This window comes from Manacus vitellinus, unplaced genomic scaffold, assembly GCF_001715985.3.
Source record: "Manacus vitellinus isolate BGI_N305 unplaced genomic scaffold, ASM171598v3 scaffold_0_pilon, whole genome shotgun sequence".
In the NCBI taxonomy this organism is placed as follows: domain Eukaryota; kingdom Metazoa; phylum Chordata; class Aves; order Passeriformes; family Pipridae; genus Manacus; species Manacus vitellinus.
In genome coordinates this window covers 6,751,145-6,770,984 of record NW_021938789.1, presented here as the reverse complement: position 1 = coordinate 6,770,984, position 19,840 = coordinate 6,751,145, and the positions used below count along the sequence as shown (strand labels likewise).

The 19,840-nt window shown below is 36.9% G+C and overlaps 1 protein-coding gene across 7 annotated transcripts in view; it reads right to left on the bottom strand.

Moving 5' to 3' along the window:
* The window catches only part of EVC2 (EvC ciliary complex subunit 2), a 59,530-nt gene that overhangs the window by 26,150 nt on the left and 13,540 nt on the right, over positions 1–19,840 (bottom strand). For all 7 annotated transcript variants that reach the window (XM_018067256.2, XM_018067263.3, XM_018089289.2 and 4 more), the window contains 4 exons: positions 11,297–11,621; positions 8,840–9,079; positions 7,113–7,288; positions 646–805 (listed from right to left, as the gene is read on the bottom strand). In XM_018067256.2, coding sequence (XP_017922745.2) covers positions 646–805; positions 7,113–7,288; positions 8,840–9,079; positions 11,297–11,621 — 901 coding nt within the window. The remainder of the gene's footprint in view (positions 1–645; positions 806–7,112; positions 7,289–8,839; positions 9,080–11,296; positions 11,622–19,840) is intronic.

The following is a 19,840-nucleotide window of genomic DNA, read 5'->3' as shown; positions in this document are numbered from 1 at the left end:
CTATAAAATATATCACTTAATCCAAGATAGTTTTTTTCTGTATCTTTTAAGCAGAGAAAGATAACTCTGGATAACTTTGCAATATACTTTTGGACAACAATTCTCTTTTTCAACAGCTCCAAGTCATCTTGCATTATGAATTTACATTAAGATTTTTAGATGGCTGAGGTGACGTGACATGAGTCCTACCACAAGCAACCACAGGCAGAGCATCTTTTAAATAGTTTTGTTTTGTATCTGAATTTTAACTGTCGTGTAGAAGTCATTCAGGTCACACATAGCCAGGAAACACACAGAAAATAGTGACTGTCATGTGAGTCCCCTCCCTAACCAACTCCAGAACCTCAGTTGGCTTTTGGCTCTCTGCACATTACAGACAGGTTAGACTAAGCAGAGGGGCTTCAGAAGTTTCTCCAGATAAGCTGAAGATAAGTTACTTTCTTGCAGGTTTTTCTATAAGAACAGCTAGTCATTACTGCATAATTAATACAGTACATGGTGGTACACAGCTACAACAAATGGACACTTATTTTTAATCATGTTCCTGGCAGTTCTGACCCTTAAGAACTACATTTTATTTTTAAATTAATTCAATTTTGAATTCATTATAAGCCCTATGAAAAGAAATACACTGAAAACAATTACCTTTTGCAGCATTTCCCGCCTTCGCTTGGTAATGAGTTTCTGCCGAAGCTTTTGCTTTTCTTGTTTTAAATCGTGATCAAATTTCTGTTTAACAAAATTAATTTCAGTCTCAGCTCGGTCCAGCAGCATTCCCAAATGACTTTCAGGTAGATGGCCTGCTCTGTAATAACAGTGTTTGAAGCCTGTTATCCCAAATTCTTAAGAGCAAAAGGATACCTGAGACAATTAGTACCATAATAAAGCTCAACAAAGGAGACACACAGAACGATCTTTGTTTCTTTAGCAGTGACACCTGTGACGTTCGGACAAGCAAGAGGATAACAGAAGGACAATCTCAGAGGTGAGTGTAGAACTGAGGCAGTTTGTGAAGACAGAATGAAAGGTGTATGAAGAAGAAACAAGAAGAAGGAAGGAAGGAAAGGCAAGTGCAAAATCAATTACATATCAGTTAGTAACATGACATTCAAATGAGATATTTTAAACTTTATATATTATTCATATATAAATTTTTCATTTAATGCCTGAATGCATTTAATGCATTCATTTAATACAATTTTAGATGCCTTTTATAACTCCTTCTGCTCATTAAAAACAGTTTTCTCTTTAAAGTAAGTAATCAAGTAAAAAAAATTGTAAAAGTATCCACAAAAATATTACTTTCATATTTCCTAAGATATTTATATCAGAAAAATTATAAAAATTTCAAAATAATAGCAAAATACAATAATCTGAAAGAGCAAACTGTCAGTCTTAGGCCTGCAGTGCTTTCAAATGGAAGTTCAAGGCTACGGTCTACCTCCAGTTCCTACAGTACTTAAAGAGAAAACACGATCCCAATGGTGCCTCCAACAGTTAGAAAAATCTCCCTCTCCACAAACTCAAACTGAATTTCAGAACTTATCTGCTATTATTTTTACACTAGGAATTCCTCAAATCTTTCTTATTCAACAGAAAAAATAAAAGAACATCTTAATTCAGACCAGGCTGTTGGACATTTGTAAGTTATAATTTCTATAGTGGACTTCCAAAATGTGGTATTTGAAAGGTCAACATGGAAGTTTGAGTTGAAAGCACCAATTCCTGACCTGAAGCTGGATGTTACCCAAATACCTTCTAGTTTACTTATCCAAACCCCATTTTTCCAAAGACATGAACATTACACACAGAGCTAGGATTCAGAGCTTTCAAGGTTCCATTTCAGTGTGATACCTGAACCAATGCATAAATTATAGTAGCACCTAAATGTGGTAAGCGAGCCCCTCTCCAAAAAGGACAGTCTCATTTTGGTTTATTAGGATTTATTAATACTGTGACAGCTTAATTCCAACTAAAATCCTCAAAATAAAAGCTAAAATAAAGCAGAAGATTAATGTATTGGCTTTTTTGCAGCCACTGCACTGTAACCATGGTGGCCAGATTCCACAATTCACACTTCTCTGTCTACTGCTCAAGCATCTACAACTCTTTGAGAAAGCCACAAAATATCATCCCCATATAATGTATGCACTGGATAGAAACTCAGATAAACTTTATCACAATTATGTCAACCAGAGAGAGCCTCCTTTTGCAAAGTTTTCCAAAGTCTATCTACTGCATTTCTTTAATCTTCACCAAAGAGGATTAAAATACCTCTCAGTACCTCGAGAGCAATCCATCATGCATCATTCTCGGCCAAGTAATTTTTGTCTTGAAACTAATCAATGTTAAAATTACAGAATCAGAATATTCTGAGTTGGAAGGGACCCACAAGGATTATCGAGTCCAGCTGCTAAGTGGACAGCCTGTACAGGGATCAAACTTGTGACCTTGGCATTTTAGCACCATGCTCTACCCAGCTGAGCTAATCTGAGGGTCCAATTCAGCACTATGACAAAAAACTCCAAACCAACTGCCTCAAGTTTCTAGTGCATATTTGGAAACTCTAAGTCTTGCCTGTTCTTTTTGATCAAGCCCAAGGCAAAAGATAAGTGAATAAAAAGTAGATTAATTATGGTGAGGAAAGATAATAACCAAAATATTATTTTTAACACCTTCATCCTTTCTTGTACTGAGGAAATAAACCTATGTTTGCTGCATCCAATTAAAGTCCTTGTCCAGAGCAGTGAAAAGAGTCTGCAATAGAAAAAGATGGATGTGCTGGAGCCTCCCAGCAAATGAAAGTTTAGGACAAGTCATGCAACACAGAATGATAGGAAGATGATACATAGCTACCTATTTTTAGGATGAGTTAAAAAAGCCAGTCTTCGGTTTCAGGTTGCTGATTTATGTAGAGATCCAGTATGTCCACAGCTCAAACTGTAGGTAATGCAGGATCCCACCATCAAAATCTATGTCAGTTTATGTGCCAACTTATATTAATCAGTATTACAATAATTCCTAGAAGGTTCGATCCTGGCAAGTGACCTTCATTACTGATTTCATATAAATACAATATAAAAACAATTACAGTATTAGGAATAAAAGATGTCCTGTTCTCAAAGGACCCTGAAGAGAAATGCAAAAGAAAAAGAGAGGAGAAAGATAATGAGACAGTATAGATGGTATGATAAAAAGCTTGGTCTCAGCATACCAGACATTTAATCACTGAAGAAATGTGCAGGCACATGTCTAATGTCTTTGAACAAGGAGAATTTTAATGAAGGAGAATACTGCTGTAATGACAAGGATGTTTACAGGGAGATCCTCCCAAATTCAGTGAGCACCAAGGAAGGGACAGAGATGAAGTGTGTAGCCAACAGCAGCAGTATCATAGGTCAATCAGAGGCAGACTTTGACTTCTCCATAATGAACAAAACCAAGTGAATTATGGAGACAATATGGAGCGAGGGCACTAAAGCAGGACTTTGTACTTGATGCTACAGAGAACTACACTGGACCCCAGCAAAGGAAGACTGTTTTATGAAAGCTAGAGAAGTCATGAGAGCATCACTAAAGCAAAAAGGAGATAGTTATGAAGCAGAAAAGTTGTATCAGCCTGAATGTACGTGGATGTAGAATCACAACACTATACAGAAACTACACAGGGAGAACTTGCAAGACTGTGCCCATGCTACTGCAGCTACTCCACCGGCTGAAATGGTATCTTGCCAGTGCCTGGATCAGCATTTATGGAAATAATTCAGGGCAATAAATGCCCTACATTACGAAGTGCTACAAGCAGAAAAGGTTTTAAGAGATTATTCTAAAACTTCATATTGATGCATTATTCCTCGAGGCATTCACTTTCCAACACTGACTTTCAGAAAGCTCCAGTAGGACACTGTTGGGTAACTACTTTATATGGACAAGGTCCATATAAGTGGAGATTACTCAGAAGAACAAGACCAGCACAAGATGCTTTGCTTCAATCTTTTAAGAGTCTATTGACCACAATAGACTTAGAAACACAATACACAAGAAATTCTTGAGGTCTTATAAAAAATTAATTTTTGGGAGAAACTTAAAAGGAGCTTGCAATTGTTTGTGCCTAGCAAGTCACAAGAACCGGACTGAACTTTTAAGAGACTGAAGAAGAAATAAATTTTCTTGTGAACGAGCAGATATTGGCACAGGAGCGATACAACACGTTTACAGATGCTGTAGTTTAAAAACATCAAGAATCTTGCATCTCTGTTGACAGTAGAAACAAGCCAGGATAAACACTGCCTCAAGTATTGCCCTTTTGCCCATTATTCTTTAAGAAAAAAACATAAAGAGCCTAGTTAGACATCCTCAAATCTACAATCATGGATTATATTTTAAAACATCCTTTTCTGCCTTTTGTCACTGCAGTCCAGACTTGATTTTCAAAAGACACTGAGTACTCAACAGCTAATCCTGAAAAATGGGATATTTTATTCAAATACTGTATTTAGAAAGCCCAGCTTGAAAACTCTGGCTGCTCTATTTCATTTAAAATGTTCACAGCCCTCCCTAGAATTGGTTTGGGTTTATTTAGCTTTTTATAACATTCAAATCTGGCCACACAGAATCCTTTCCATGGTAATTTGAAATTGCCTTGCTATCTGATAAATTTTAAACACACGATTAAGCTCCATTTAAAAAAAAAAATTCTCCCCTCAATATTTATCTGCGGGTTTATCACTGGATCTATCTGTGGTATATCTAATTATATTTATATCTAAATATTTTCTTAGTTCCTCTTCTCCATACAAAATTCTGCATTTTAAAATTCCATTTATAACCATTTAAGCCACTCTATTAAAGCTGGACAAAATAGATTAAGATAGACCTGTATCTACAGACAAACAGGTTCAATGATAAACTGAAACATAAGAGAATATTATGGATACAAATTTAAAGTACCAGTCATTCAGTCCAGACTTCTCTTGCTGCTCAAATTTTAATGCTCCAATTTGCAAACATTCCCCAAATCACATTATAATTATAAACAGAAATACAAGCCTACGTAACATATTTATAAATAAGGTTCATACTAGGATATTTCAGTTTGCCTGTAGAAAATAAAAGACTAGCACATAAACTGAAATAATAAATTCAGAGTTTTATAATCTCAACATCTAAAGAATGAATTATAAGAGTTTGGCCAACATCTGTCTGAAAGGAATTACTGCTGCAGGAGGTGCGGGAAGTTACAGGAAAATAACTATTTCTAGCCTCAGAAAGTCAAATGGGACTGCTTCTCTACAAGTGCTATCTCCAGCTATGGACATGTTTCCTTTCTCCACAGAGTATGACAACCATTGCATACTTTGAGGGTTTAACAGGAGAGTGCTAGAAAAATTAAATTTTTCATCTTGGTAATGATTCTTGCTGCTTTTGGAAGTTTCTCGGTAGTTTGGGGGGTTTTGCAGAGTTTTTTGGTACATTTTTGGGCATGAGATCCACAAGGTCTTGGATTACTAATTCTATGCCTTTCCTCTCTGTTTTATAGTTGATCTGGTCCGTGACTGTTAGGTGCAATAACAATGGGTGAAACCTCTTTTTCCAGCTTGAGAAGTCCCAGTTGTTCATTGCAATGGCCACACAGGTGACTTTCTCGCAAAAGCTTTCCACATAACCAAAACATCTGTGACAACATCTCAGGCCATTTCTCGTAATACAATTCCAAAGACAGGCATGAACTGATGGAAGGCAACTCTCTGTGAAAGATGTATCTGAATCATATATCCTATGCTAAGACATTTATTTTTGTCTTTGAGCCACACAGCTGCAGATCTTGGCAAAATACGCAAAGCAGTGCAAGCATATTGAAAAACCTCTCTCCAATCAATTAATCTTGAGGCTAAAGTCAGGGTGATTCAGGCTAAACTTAGTGTATGATTCCAAAGAGGTAGCACACAGGACAGTAAAAAAAAAAAAGCAAGGAAAAGTTATAAAAAAACCCAGATAAATTACTTCATCACATCAACAGATGTAATCTTTGTAATCTTTAAGAGACTTCCTGCCTCCTAATATTAAATTACTTTTGAATTTAACTAACATTATGAAAGAAAAAACACACTGTAAGAAGACCGATGTTTACCTTGTTCTCTTATTGCACATTTCACATATTGTCAGTGACTGACATCAATATAGACATCTAAAATATATAAATAAAGCTGCATGCACAGGATCAACAGCAGCAGTGTTACGTTGTTTTCCCGTACACTAACATATTTTACTTCCCTGGCATGCTCCTCAGTAATCTCTCTGTATGCCAAACTAACATATGCCACAGTTCTCTGGGTAGCAGCATGACGTCTGTCTCAGTGCTTCACATTCCCACATAATTTTAAAAAACTATGTGTCTGTGTGTCTGGTAAGTCACCACTTCTGTCTCTCCACCTTGGCTATGAGTATCCTCTCACAGAGTACTCAATCAGCCTGGATCTGGTATGATATCTCAAATAAATTGAGTCCATTTCCAGGTCTACTTTTTACTCACCTGACCTTTACTTCTTAATTCCCTGCAACAGGTGTACTCTGCTAGTCAAAATCCTCCCGTCACATTATTTATAAACTTAGTCAACTGTCTTCAGGAAACATTGACACTTTCCAGCTTGACACTGTACATCCCGCTCCTCAAACGTATTCAATGACAAGGGAATCAAAACTGTTCTTTTCTATTAATCCATATATTCATGCATAAAGAACCCAGACAAAAGGTCTGGTACATGTTGCAATGGACCCTGGTACGATTTTTCACATGCTGTTGACTATTTATACAAATAATGGATGTATAAAGACATTGAGAACCTTACATGAGTCTGGTTCCAACTGAACTCAGTATCACAAACAAGCACTACACATGTATCCAACAATTCATCTCTGTGCTGTACAAAATCGATACAAACAACAAAATCTCACCTTAGTGACTGATGGAATATTAACAAAGTCATCAGTTACCAATGTAACACTTTTATGTAACTTCCCTGCTAGGTAACACAGAAGAAAGACTTTTGAAGAGTATTCTATTGTCTGTGAGATAACGTAGTCAGATGGCTGACAAGAAAACAATTATTTACCTTTCCATCTTATTAAGGAGACTTGATATCTGGGTTGCTGCTGCATTTATAAGAGCAGAGACATGAGAATGCCTTAATTGTATCTTACTTATAAGATACTCTCTGTAAGAAAATCTTCTATTTAGATGGTATTTCCTGCTAGCTTGCAAAAAGTCCATTAGCTCTTCAATGTCTCCCTACAGGAAAAAATGTGAAAAAATATATTTAAATAGATGTAATGCTAATTTCAGCTAACACCTGTTAGCTGAATCAGACCAGATTTGTTCATTAACAAGGGCAAAGTTAAAAAATTCTTATGAGTGAAAACCAATAAGCTTATATCAACTTAACTCTAATGATCATGTCAAATGATTACAGTTATCTTAACAAAGCAAAATAAATAATGTGCTGAGCTTTTGGCCTGATTATCTCAATACTGTGTGTACTCTCCTGAATAGTTAGAGCACCTCGAGTGCCCTTTGTTAACAGGTCATTTGATCAGCTATCCACAATTAAATACACATGTAGCCCTACAACTGTTAGTAGCACTGTTCCTGCTTACAGCTATCACAGGTTGAAAGGTCTTGAACTGGGACCTGAACACAGCAACTGTTCAGTAACACCAGTTAAGTGGCATGTGTCCTTCTTTCTTTTTTTCCTCTCTTTTTTCTTTACAATGTACCAAACGATTATATAAATAAAGTGTAACATTTACAAAGGTGCCTGACTTGACTTCAAAGCCAGTGATAATTCTTCCACACATGTCTAGTACAGCGTAGAGAAAGCCAAGCCTGCTGCACACAGGTTAGCTTCTTACAAGTTCCTCCTTCCAACAGTGAGGAACAGGAGAGGTTTAGACTAAGATACCTACAAATGGGTCTGGCAGAGACCAGAGTTAGGCACACAGTGCTCTATAGCAGACATTCTGCTAGCATCAAACATCCAAGATAGTTACGTCTGATAGTTACGTGACCCACATCTGAGCAGCCAAAACATGGTCAAAACTTTTTCACTTGCTCTACCTCTCTGAGCTGGCTGCTCAACTATCTTTTGCTTCCTGCAACTACCCCTGACAATGGCCCATATGTAGCTTCTGTCTACTGAGATTGTGCATCAGGTTTTAGGAGAGGGTCTTACACGTTTTGACATCTACTTTTCAGACACTTCTTTTTAACCTCCATCCTCAACCTCTAGGACCACAATAATCACACTCTTCCTTGAGAAGCAGCCAGAAGAAAAATTTCCAGAATTTTTGTCATCTAGAGCACTAACTTTAAACACAAATGGAGTAAAAAAACCAACAAACAAAACCCTAGAGGAAAGAATTCCAGCTATTTTGTTGCAAGAGGCTTAAAATGTAACTGACAGCAAAACTAAAGTCTTGAACATACTCTTCATTGGCATCCCTAGAACATGTAAACTAGAGATACTCAATCCTTCTAAGGACAAAAGCACTTCAGACATACCACAGTTTCAATAATCTACATGTTTGAACTGGGGGGGCTCAGTACATCTTCTGAAGAATATAACAGCACTTGATGCCTAGGGAGCTTTGAAAATGTACATATGCCTCAACATACAGTTGTGTAGATGTCTAGATGTGCATAATGAAGGCATTATAATTTTTAAAATACTTTCTAAGAAAGCTAGCTATAAAAGTGACAACATCTATCGTGAAAAATTTCTCAAAATTTACTGTACGTTTGTATTCTGTCATGAGGTTGGGAATGGAGTTACCATCCTATTACCTGTATTTTAGAGTAACCTTCCACTAATGTTTTAGCTGCTTCCAACTTCAGCTCTCCCTTTAAAGTTGCATTTGTTATCTGTGCAAAGAAGATAGTATGGAGCTCCTTTCTCTGGGTAACAGCCAGCTGTCTATAAGCCTTCGCAAAATATTCCTCCTGTTTTACCAGAAGGAACCTCCTCAGGTGGTCCTGGTCCAGTCTGTGAAGTCTATCCAGAAGATTTCTGTATTCTACAGCAGGCTGCAGAGAAGAGAAAAATAAATATAACCTGAAGTGATTTTCTGAATTAAACGTATTTTAAAATATATCAGTGCTACTACCTCATATATCTTTTATGAATTCAGGTTTAAATGAAGGCTAATATAAAATCAGTGTACACTTTCCACAGTTTTCACCTGCTTGAAATGACAGGGTTGTACAGCTGCTAGTCAATAATCCAGAGACTATCCAAGGCATAATGAAGTCTTTTTAGAATTCAGAAGCCTTATTTAAGATAAATTATATAAAATGGCACGAAATTCAGGGCAAAGACTATATATATGAAATAAATTTCTTAGGTTTCATCAATTTGGAAATCCTATTAAAATCGAATAGACTCATATAAGGCAAAACAATGAAATAACAATGTGTAATTTTAAAAATAATATAAATTAGAAAAAAACTATTCTACTACAAATATATAAAAGTTCTTATTATTGGTGACCTACTTTAACTATAGCTTTCTACAAATTAATCCAAGAGCATCATTTTAGAGTTACAACAATGGAACGGAATGGCAATTAATTTAAAAGCTTCCTTGGCAGAAATACTTTCTCATAGTTCTCCAGTAAGACTTATTCATAGTTTTAATCTCAGATGGCATAAAGTCATTACAGAATCAAAACATATATGTACCCCAGAGCATAGAATGCTTCTTACGCCAGCAGAGCTACATAACATTTGCTATGCTATTCTTGTTCTAAATTTCATACCAATTATCTCGAGGAGAACTTTCTTTTGCACCTCACTCTCATTGAGAGACACACTGCAGGCAGCAAATAATTAATCAAAAAGGCAAAGAATATAAATTCTGTGTTTTGGCTGAGAAGGGAAGGAGGTTATTGCTCCAGCTGTTTTTCACTGCCATGTCTTGGATGTCAGGATACACCTGCTGCCCAGGAGCACAGGTGTGAGCCAACCCTGGTGCTCCAGAATGTCATGTTGGACCATGTGCCATGGCAAGTACAAAACCAAGTCCTTTCACAGACAGAAAAGTGAACAGCAAGATGTTAGTATATGGTAAATGGATTGGATTTGCCTTAATTGTTTGCTTGATTCCCACCATTCAGGATTTCCAATACAAACCAGAATGACCCAACATCAATTCATTTCATACAAAGAAAAGCCACGTTGCTGAAAGCATATTTAGTACGAGTTCACATATTGAGTTTCAGTCAGGCCCCTCTCTCCGTAAAGGAGGATTTAGCTCAGTGAGGTCAATCTAAGCACTAGACATCTAGCCTAGACTCCTTCTATAACCAACAGAAGGAAAAAGTCTTCTGCACAATACAATTCACCTCATCCTTAAGATGCCCACAAGTATTTCTTCCTTGCCATTTCCTTTGAGTTTCTAGAAGCTCTAGTTCAGACTATGCATATCTTACAGGTATTGAAAGCTCCCTACAGTCACAATTTAAAATTCAGCTTGAAATGTCAAAGAAATTCAACTGGGTCATTAGCTTTGTGTCATCAATTTTCTCCATACAACATCCTGATAAAACACAGTTCCTCCTGAGAGCCTCAACATACTGGAATACCTTTGATGGGTCACACTCACCATGTTTTTTTTTGTCAAAACTGCCATAATGAATTATCATAAAAGTTCTTACCAATTATGGGTATGTGATAACCTCTGCATAATAGGTAAGTAATTTAAGTGGGATATTTCCAAGAGAAGTCCACTCCCTGTTCTGCCTAAAACACAGATTGTTCTGTTTGTCTTCACTCAGTTTGGAGGGAAATCAGCCTTTGGTTGTGCTTATATTCTCATTTTCTTCAAAATAAGAACATAAATATTGGAAGCTTTTTACCTAGATTGTAAGGTTTATGATGCAGGGAGTTTGTTTTGCTCTGAATGTGCAAAATACTTTACACAGTGTCTGACTGGGGATCTCAGGAGCTGCTGCAGTAAAATGTAGTAAATAAAAATACACCACTTTGCAACTGTTTAAGTGATTATAAAAAAACCAATGTCAACCCTTTGTTTTCAGGTGTCACAAATTCTCTGAGATAAATTAATTTTCTGGTGAAGTAAAATACAATTTCTTAATAACAACTATCCTAATTATGACATCTGAATTTTTGAACATATTTAAATCGTAGATCTTTGTCTTTACTCAGCCATTCTAATCTAAAAGATAAACCATCTACAGAAAACTACATATCATGCAAACTATCTTGATCTTATACCAGATTTACCTTTTCATTAATTTTCTTCATTAATTCCTCAGCCTCTTCGTTTGCAGCTCTTGCTTTCTGGCATTGAGCTTCCATTTTCTTCTTGGTTTCCAGATTACATTCAGCTGTTAAAGCCACCATCTTCCTTTCATACTCCTCTTGAATCTCTTTCTCCATTGCAAGAAACCGCTTTTTGAAAATAGAATTTATCTTCTTCTCCACATGAGGAAAGAGGTTGTGACTTAAGACCATGTTCTTCAACATCATACTAATCACTTCTTTACATATCTGTGTTCGTTGTGCCTCCAGATCAGCATCTGCCCGTGTCAGGCTGGCAACCTCCAAGCTGTAGAAAGGTAATCGGGACCATAAGAAATCACAGATTACAGGAAATTTCTATCAGAAAACAAGGATATCCAGAGTCATTTGATACTGGGTAATGAAATGGCAGTCAGAAAAGTGCAGGAATATCACAGCATATGAGTTTACTAATCTTGATAGTAATCATTCATCAAAAAACAAGGTGAGTCAACTTCTATCACAGCAACTTTAATGAAATATGTCCATCCTTGCATTTCCATTTCGGACAGAAAAAGCTGGTCTTTAATAGAACTCAAAACATTCACTCAGATAAAAGCCAATAGAAATGTCCCCTCTCCAAAAAACCAAACCAAAACAAACCCCACCATCTTTGTTGAGAAGCAGAAGTAGGTGTCTGAATAGACTACAAATTTCACTGACTGTAAAACAGCTCTAAACTCACTGACCCATCTACATTGATACATTACTGTTTCACATTCTGTGCTGGTGTATTCCCTTCTCTGCAGGGAAGAGGGGAAAGTTTTGATTCTGTGCTGATACAAATAAATTAAAATAGCTGATATCTGTCTCTCATGAACATTAACAGAGTTCTAGAAAAGAGATTAAAACCAGATGGAAATACAAGGGCGTTTACAAAATGCAATAAATGTCATGTTGCACATGAATACATTCTCATTTATTTTAGAATTAAATTGGAATTATAATTATTCTAATTTCATATACTATGTAACTACTCTAAATTCTATATATTTGCCTATTCTGAAATCAATCTAACATTGGAAAATTAGGTGGGTTTTGCCCGAATATGTCAAATTACATGACCACACAGCACTGTATGCTTCTGTGTGTGGATTACATACACATGAATTTGTTTGTGACCTACAAAATACACTTTTAAGATCTTGAATCCATTCATTTTTTCACTTAGGCTAAATTATTGGTCTAATTTTTCCACAAACAAATCTTGGAATAAATTTCAAATCCGTAGTAAATATCTTGGCAAGATTTGCAAGAGGGTGGAATGATACCACATTCAGAATGATATATATCAAAGCATGAAAAGCTAGAAAGACTTCACCTTTTTTTTTGAACTTTCCTTATCTAAGCAAATAAAGTTTAACCAAATCAGTGAAATATTACTATCATTTCCCCTCTGTTAACACAACAGATGTATTTTCCCCATCTAGAAATCAATGGGATGGAATTGTTTTCTTACAATGACTCAAACACTTGAAGTATTTAGGAGACATTAGCTTAAGTTGTGATAATCTATCACAAACAGATTTTCCTGCTGCAGTCTTTCAAAAGCACAGAAACACACTAGTGATAGCCATACATCTTGGTGATCTGCTGCAGGGCTGGTTGGTTGCACAAAACCTCCTCCATTTTACCCCCTCTTCCTTCCATACAGGAGCAGGAATCCCTGCAACTGAAATTTCATGCACCTGAAACTTTCTTCATAGTTATCTGAAGATCCTGTAAGAGCTAATATTTGCTCTAATGTCCCCAAGACAACACAACCATCCAGTTGTGTGTGTACAGATGGATATTGCAGGACACCACCTGAAGGTACACAGCCTTCTTGGGTGGCATTCACCTACGTTCATGGTCAAGTGTCCCAGGGTGCTGATCTGCTCCCTCTGCTAAGGGAGAGTCCTTCTCACTCCAGGACAGTAGGGCAGCCACAGAGGACAGGTGACAGGATGATGAAGCATCACAGCAAGTACTTTAAATGGGCAGTGCAGATGTGTATTTTAAGTCATTTTGTTTATAGTCCTAGGACTTTTGCTGACACAGCCAGCTACTACCAAGCTATTTTTTTATGACAACTTGAAAAAAATAAGTGTTTCAGTGTTGTGCAAATGCATTTAAATAAAAACAAGGATTCAGAAAATGGGAGCTTTATGCTATAACACTTCCCTAACGACTGTCAGGCAGTGATAGAAGGCTTTGCTTCACAGATTCACCAATTCATGACTAGCCTGTAAAATCTAAGCCATAGATTTATTTTCCTGCTTTAAGTTCAGCAGCTCTGACTTAATTGAAGCGTATCTGTTTTCTGTGAGAAATATCTCATCCTGGTTTTCAACCATCCCCTAACAGAGAACTAAACAACACTTTAATTAATTGTTCCACTAGATAAATTCTCTAAGACCTGAAAATGGTAACCTCATCCTTTGCTTGAATTTGATTAGTTTCAACCTCCAACTCTTTTTGTTTGGTGGAATAACAAGTTCCTTAGTCATTGTTTTTCTGTTCTTCATGCACGCACTGACAGCTGGTGATCCCAGTAGCTACTAACCCTTTCTTACTGAGATGTGAAAGACTGAATTCTCTTTCTCCCTATAAAGCAACACTTCACAGCTCTACCACACTGATATATAGTTCATGACATATCACTTATTCCTTATCACAAATACAGGGTTTTTTTAAAGCATGCTTTAAAAAAGATTAAGCCATTCTTCAGCCATCTCCTTAATTGTTACTTTTTCAGTCTTCTTCAGCAGTAATCCCAACAATAAAAGCCAAAATCATCACAACATTTCCTATTATCTTTCCCTCAGTCTTCCCACAGCATTTCTTCTTATTTACTGCAAGTCATTATAGACTCAACCTGATTTCATTTTGAGCAAGATTCCTGTGCTCTCTCTCACCCACAAAAACTACAGTACCCAAGTTACTCCATATGATGCAAAATGCAGGAGGAGCAATAGGGGTAGTTCACCTGATGCTGGTGTGTCAGCAAGAGAGTAATAAAGCTCATGTCAGTATAACCTGCAACTCTCACTCTTCATTTTCCTGACAGCACATCTGTGAAGAAGGCAATGAAAGAGAAGAAGCACGTGAACTGTTCCACCAATCCAGGGGTAACAGCATGGAGAAAAGTAATTAGAAATCACAGCTCTCCCAGGTCACATCCTGGAAGACAGCAGCCAGACCTTTTTCAGTGGCAGTTGAAGAAAAGTTGTGTCTCTTTAAAAAAACACTTGAAATCTACCTTCCATGTGATGTGCTTTGCTTCTGGTTTGTGATCTCCACACAGCAGGAGCGAGACAAGCTCATCACATGCACCAGAAACCTTGCCTCAAGCTCTTACTCAAATAGAGAGGCTGAGGGCAGGTCTAACACGCTGCATGAGGAAGTCTTGGTGTCTTAGACACCAGCAGTCACTACAACACAGGAATCAAGTACATATATTAAACCAAATGCTTTAATTTGGTTTAATTCAAGTCCACCAGAAGAACAACGTTTACAATCATCCAGATTAAATGTGCAATGTTTCATGACATGTAGAAAAAAAATTCTAGCCTGACACTTTGTGTCTCCTCAAGCCGAGGTACATTTAATAAGTTGCTTTAAATGCTCTGCACTGTGCTTGTTAAAGCAACTGATGTTTAAAAGGTCTCACCTCACTTCCTGAGCATATTCAGCATCATAGAAACATGAAAGCTAATGAAGCACTCGTAACTGATGGCAACCTATTGATGAAAAAGATCAAAGCTCCTGTTGGACAAAGCATGCAAAAAAAGGATGAGGACAGTATAGAAGGTAGATGGCACAAAAGGGAGGAAAGGTGGGGCGAGGGACGGTGAACAGACACGTAGAAAATGAAACTGTAAACAGCAAGTGTAAAGATTTTTCACTCACGTGAAGAGGAAGAGGATATACAGATCTGTCAGAGAAGACCCGGAAGGGGAGAATCCCAGTTACCAAACACAGAGAAGCAGAGAGAGTGCCCATGCAACAGATGTCCTTCACAGACCTAATAAAAGAATACAGGAAAGCAGCTAGGGTCAGGAAAGCAAATACAGTTAATTTATAAAAACCCCAAAACACAACATAATACAAAAAAAGGAAACCTCTCATTAACGACCAAGTAATTGTGTCTTTAAGTCTTATTATTCAAATTACAGGCCCACAGAGGGAATTTTTAAACAGGAGAATTAACAGCTGCTGAATTTAACAGTCCTAAAAATAACTAATGGCTTTCAAACACATTTTTAAAACTAATTCTGACTTCACAAAGATAAAAAACTACTGTGACACAACTTTCTGAAGTCTAAAAGGGAGAGAAACATTTTGTCACCAAAACAATAACCTGTCATTTTAGGAAAGCTCATCTCTCATCTGCCAATTAGTAGCATATGTATTACAACAGTATCCAGAGGAGACTCGAGCTCCGAGGTAGCAGTTTCTGCAAAAGCATTGCTTCGTAACACACATGCTATCAAAAAGCATGTAATTTAGGGCCATTTGTGGATGGTTTGTCTCCACTGTTCCCACTGCAGCAGTGACTCAGAGCCCCAAGGTGCAGCAGCTGCACCAATTCGTGATGGAGAGAGGAATGCAAACAGGGAAGGATGGACAGACAGACAGACAGACAAAGTGCCTCCAGCTCAGTGGCAACCACTGAAAAACGACTATGCCAAGAGAGTGTAAGAAACACTCCAGTCCTGCTTGCAGTGAAGTCATCATGCATTTTACCACTGATGTCAAAAGCACCGACTTCAGCCTGGATACTAACAAAAGCATAAATAAATATGGCTATATGCATTATGCATTAATGCCTGAGGAGCTTCCAACTTTGCTGTGATCTACTCAGATTCTTCTGATGTACTCAGACAGGGTGAGTATTCTTTCAAAATTATATGGAATAAAGCATCACTCACAGCACAATTCTCAAAAGGAGACTCTTTTCTGGATAAAACTAATTGTTTTGGGTGGACAGCAGAAATGACCCATGTAATTCTGAACACTTCAGAGTTAGCCAACATCCACAAAAAATTACTTTTTAGGATGAAAAAAGATAAGTATTCATTAATTTCAAATTACTTGCTTTCTTCAGTTCCCCTGTCCTATAGGCTCTTATCACATATTAGGCATTTGAGCTTCTCCGATGGAAAAAAAAGTATAGTTTACACACTTGTCAAGTTTATAACAGCATTCCTAACACAGAAGTACAAATGCAGGATTTGGAGTTTATACCATGTGCATTGTTATATCAATGTGATTATTATGTATAGGCGTATTCCCGCATTGTACACATTTCACAAAAACAGATTACTAAATATGCTCTCCCTTCTAAAATTCCAAAATTTTAATTACACTTTTTCAAAGTTACAAAAACAGAAATTTAGCACCACAATTTTTTTTTACTAATAGTGAGTGTAACGCTTTCTCACCATTTTCTGTGTAGGAATATTCAAGTCTAGCTGCTATGAGAATATGATCATTTATACCCCAACCCTGACACGGTTCAACTTCAGGTTGGATAAGGCCTTGAGCAACCTGGTCTAGCGGGAGGTGATCCTGCCTATGGCAGGGGATTGGGACTAGATGATCTTTAAGGTCCCTTCCAACTTCTTAACGTTCTATGATTCTTACTTTCCATTTCAATCCAGGGTTAAAAAAAATCACATTTGCTCCGTAGAAAATCAAATTGGCATGTACAGTAAGAAATTTACATTTTGAAAGTAAAAGTGAACTTCTAATATAGTAGTAATTTGTTTTTATTTTCCTGTCAAGGCTCCCTGGAGACAATATGGTCCTGTTCTCTCGTACGCTGGCCTCAATGTCCTCTACCACAAGAAAAAATCAGCTGCAATGTACACATATTACTTACTCATTTCCCAATATAATTGGCAGTACATATTGTATATCAGCAAAGAGGGGTTCAAGTTCAGCTAGAGCTCTGACAAACTAAAGGAAGCATAGCTGTAGAAAATGAAGATTAAAAAGAAAAGTCGTAGCAGTGGAAAGCCATTTAAAGAAATTAAGTTGCCTTTAACATATCTATATCTTGTGAGACTATGAACATAGTCAAACCTCATCACATCAGACACAAACCCCAATTGCTCAACTCTCTTCATATTCTGTTCTAGACATACAGAAAAAGAGACACACAACATTTTGGAACATGATCTTCTAGTGTGCACGTCAAATATTCAAATCATATAGCTTCCCCTCATTAGCATTCATTGCCCATGGGCCGACATTCAGTAATATACACAGCAAGGAACCTACTGAGAATAAAAGCCAAGTTATTTTGCTGCATAATGTTCATCCAGAACATGCCTTATTAAGACAAAACTCACAAAATCAGTAACCAAGAAGCTTCCTTATGAAACAGGAAAAGTATGTTTTGTTCTCTAGCCAATCCTCCTGACACCACAAACTGTCTACACTCCAAAGCTGTCCCTGTCCATAAATATTGAACACATGCTCCCAAGTATCTGCTAAATGACTTGGCACTGTCACTTCTTAAAAGATAACACAGCTTTATGTTGCAAAGAACACAAAAACATCCTGTGGCTCTTACTTTTCTGAGTATTTATGTCGTTTGTACCAGTATGATTCCAACCATGTTTACAATGACAGTGCAATTTCAAACGAATGTATCAATTATGTCGGCAAGATTATATGTGTGTTATGTAGACAAAAATGAAACATACCTGCACCAAAACATGCAGAAGGAATTACCAAGCTAGCATACAAGCAAGATGATGTTGGTTGGCTGAAAATACCTAATCAAAATCTCCCTAACAAAAGCCCCTATACTCTTGCTTCCCAAAATAATAATTTTAAAAAAGTATTAAGATGCTAAAATATTGGCATATATATGACTTTAAAGAAATATGTTCAAAATACAGGCTCAATTTTTATTCTCAGTATACTCCCATTCCTATGAGACAAAACAAACCTCATTCCTTGTTCCTTACTGAAAACCCAAATATTTTATTGGATGTCACTAACGTAAACAAAATTGTGACATTTTGTCACTATTGTCACAATTGTCACTATTTTCACTAATGTAAACTGATTGTGACCACAACTAGTAAAATGACGGCATTTCATTAAAGCACAGAATTCATTCAAATTCACTGCAATTATCCATTGATAACTTAAAAATGCACCATTTTTCTTTTTCCCATTATGTTTTAAAAATTACTATCCTTAAAGCAGGCAATTCAGTGATAAGAAGAATTACTTCATTCTGGTTTTAGCCTACATCGCTGTCATAGGAGCTCCTAAGGCAACTGTACAATATTTTACATTTGTCTTTGGAATCAGCTAAAAACTTAGATAATGTATGACAGTTTAGAAGTACAACACTAAAATGAAATTTTTAAGTAATACAGATCAGAAATTAATGGACTGCTTTGCCCCAACTTGCAGAATGAATAAGGAACCAGCACTATTAGATGAGGAAACATCCAAAGCTAAATATCAAAGTGTTAACGAGAGATAAAACAAGGAGTGTATTATAAGCTACTGAAGAAAGCAAAAAAATATTGTATGTCTTTAATATAGGTACTAAAGTACTGATCCAGCCTTTTTGGCCAACCAGCCTGCAGAACTGGGATTCATCTCACCCACCTCCAGACCCCTATAGCTGAGCTAATCAGCCCAGGCTCCAGGCATTTGGGTCAGTGGATGCAACAGCCATACAACTAACTTCTGGAAGTCTGCTTAGGGGTGAGAATAATCAAACCCTACAAATGCTCTTTTACTCTCCTGAGTAAAACAGGGAACTCGAGGAAACCTGGTGTAGGCATTCACATTACAGAGATCCTCTCTCAGTCAGATAAACTGCACCACCAGTAAGAGAGGAGCGGCATGGGTTTGGAGTAATTAAACACACATATTCAATGAGTGCCAATAAAAAGCGGGAAAGAATAGATAAAAATGCAGTAAGTGTATCTGTGTAACAGTGAGTGAAACAGAAGGTCTGATTTAAAACTACATGAAATGAGATAATCTAAATAGAATTAGAAAGCACCTGCTCCTGACCGGTAGAGGCTGATCTGAGCCATTCACAACAATGTCTATCACCATTTCAATCACCTTTCACAGCAGGAATCATTGTAACTCTGAATACCTTTGTGGTCTGTCTACTATCCTCATCCTGGAAGAAGGAGAAGATAGTTCAGAAGGTGAAGAAGGTTAGTGAGTGTTTGCTAATGAGTAACTACTTTATTCACTGCAATGTTCTACATACTCAGAGGTAAAGAAAACAGAAACTGTGAGGAAAGAAAAGGAAGAAAGATACACACGCACAAGCTTCATAAGAATATTAAAAAACTTTAGCCCCTGGACATACCTAAGATATGAATCCTGTTTTATAGGTACAGAAATAATTCTGTTATAAAAATAAACCTATCCAAAGGTTTGTGAGAATATTTACCTTTCTAATCCATAATGTATCTGAATATAGTCCAGCTTTTTTTTTTCAACCTATATAGA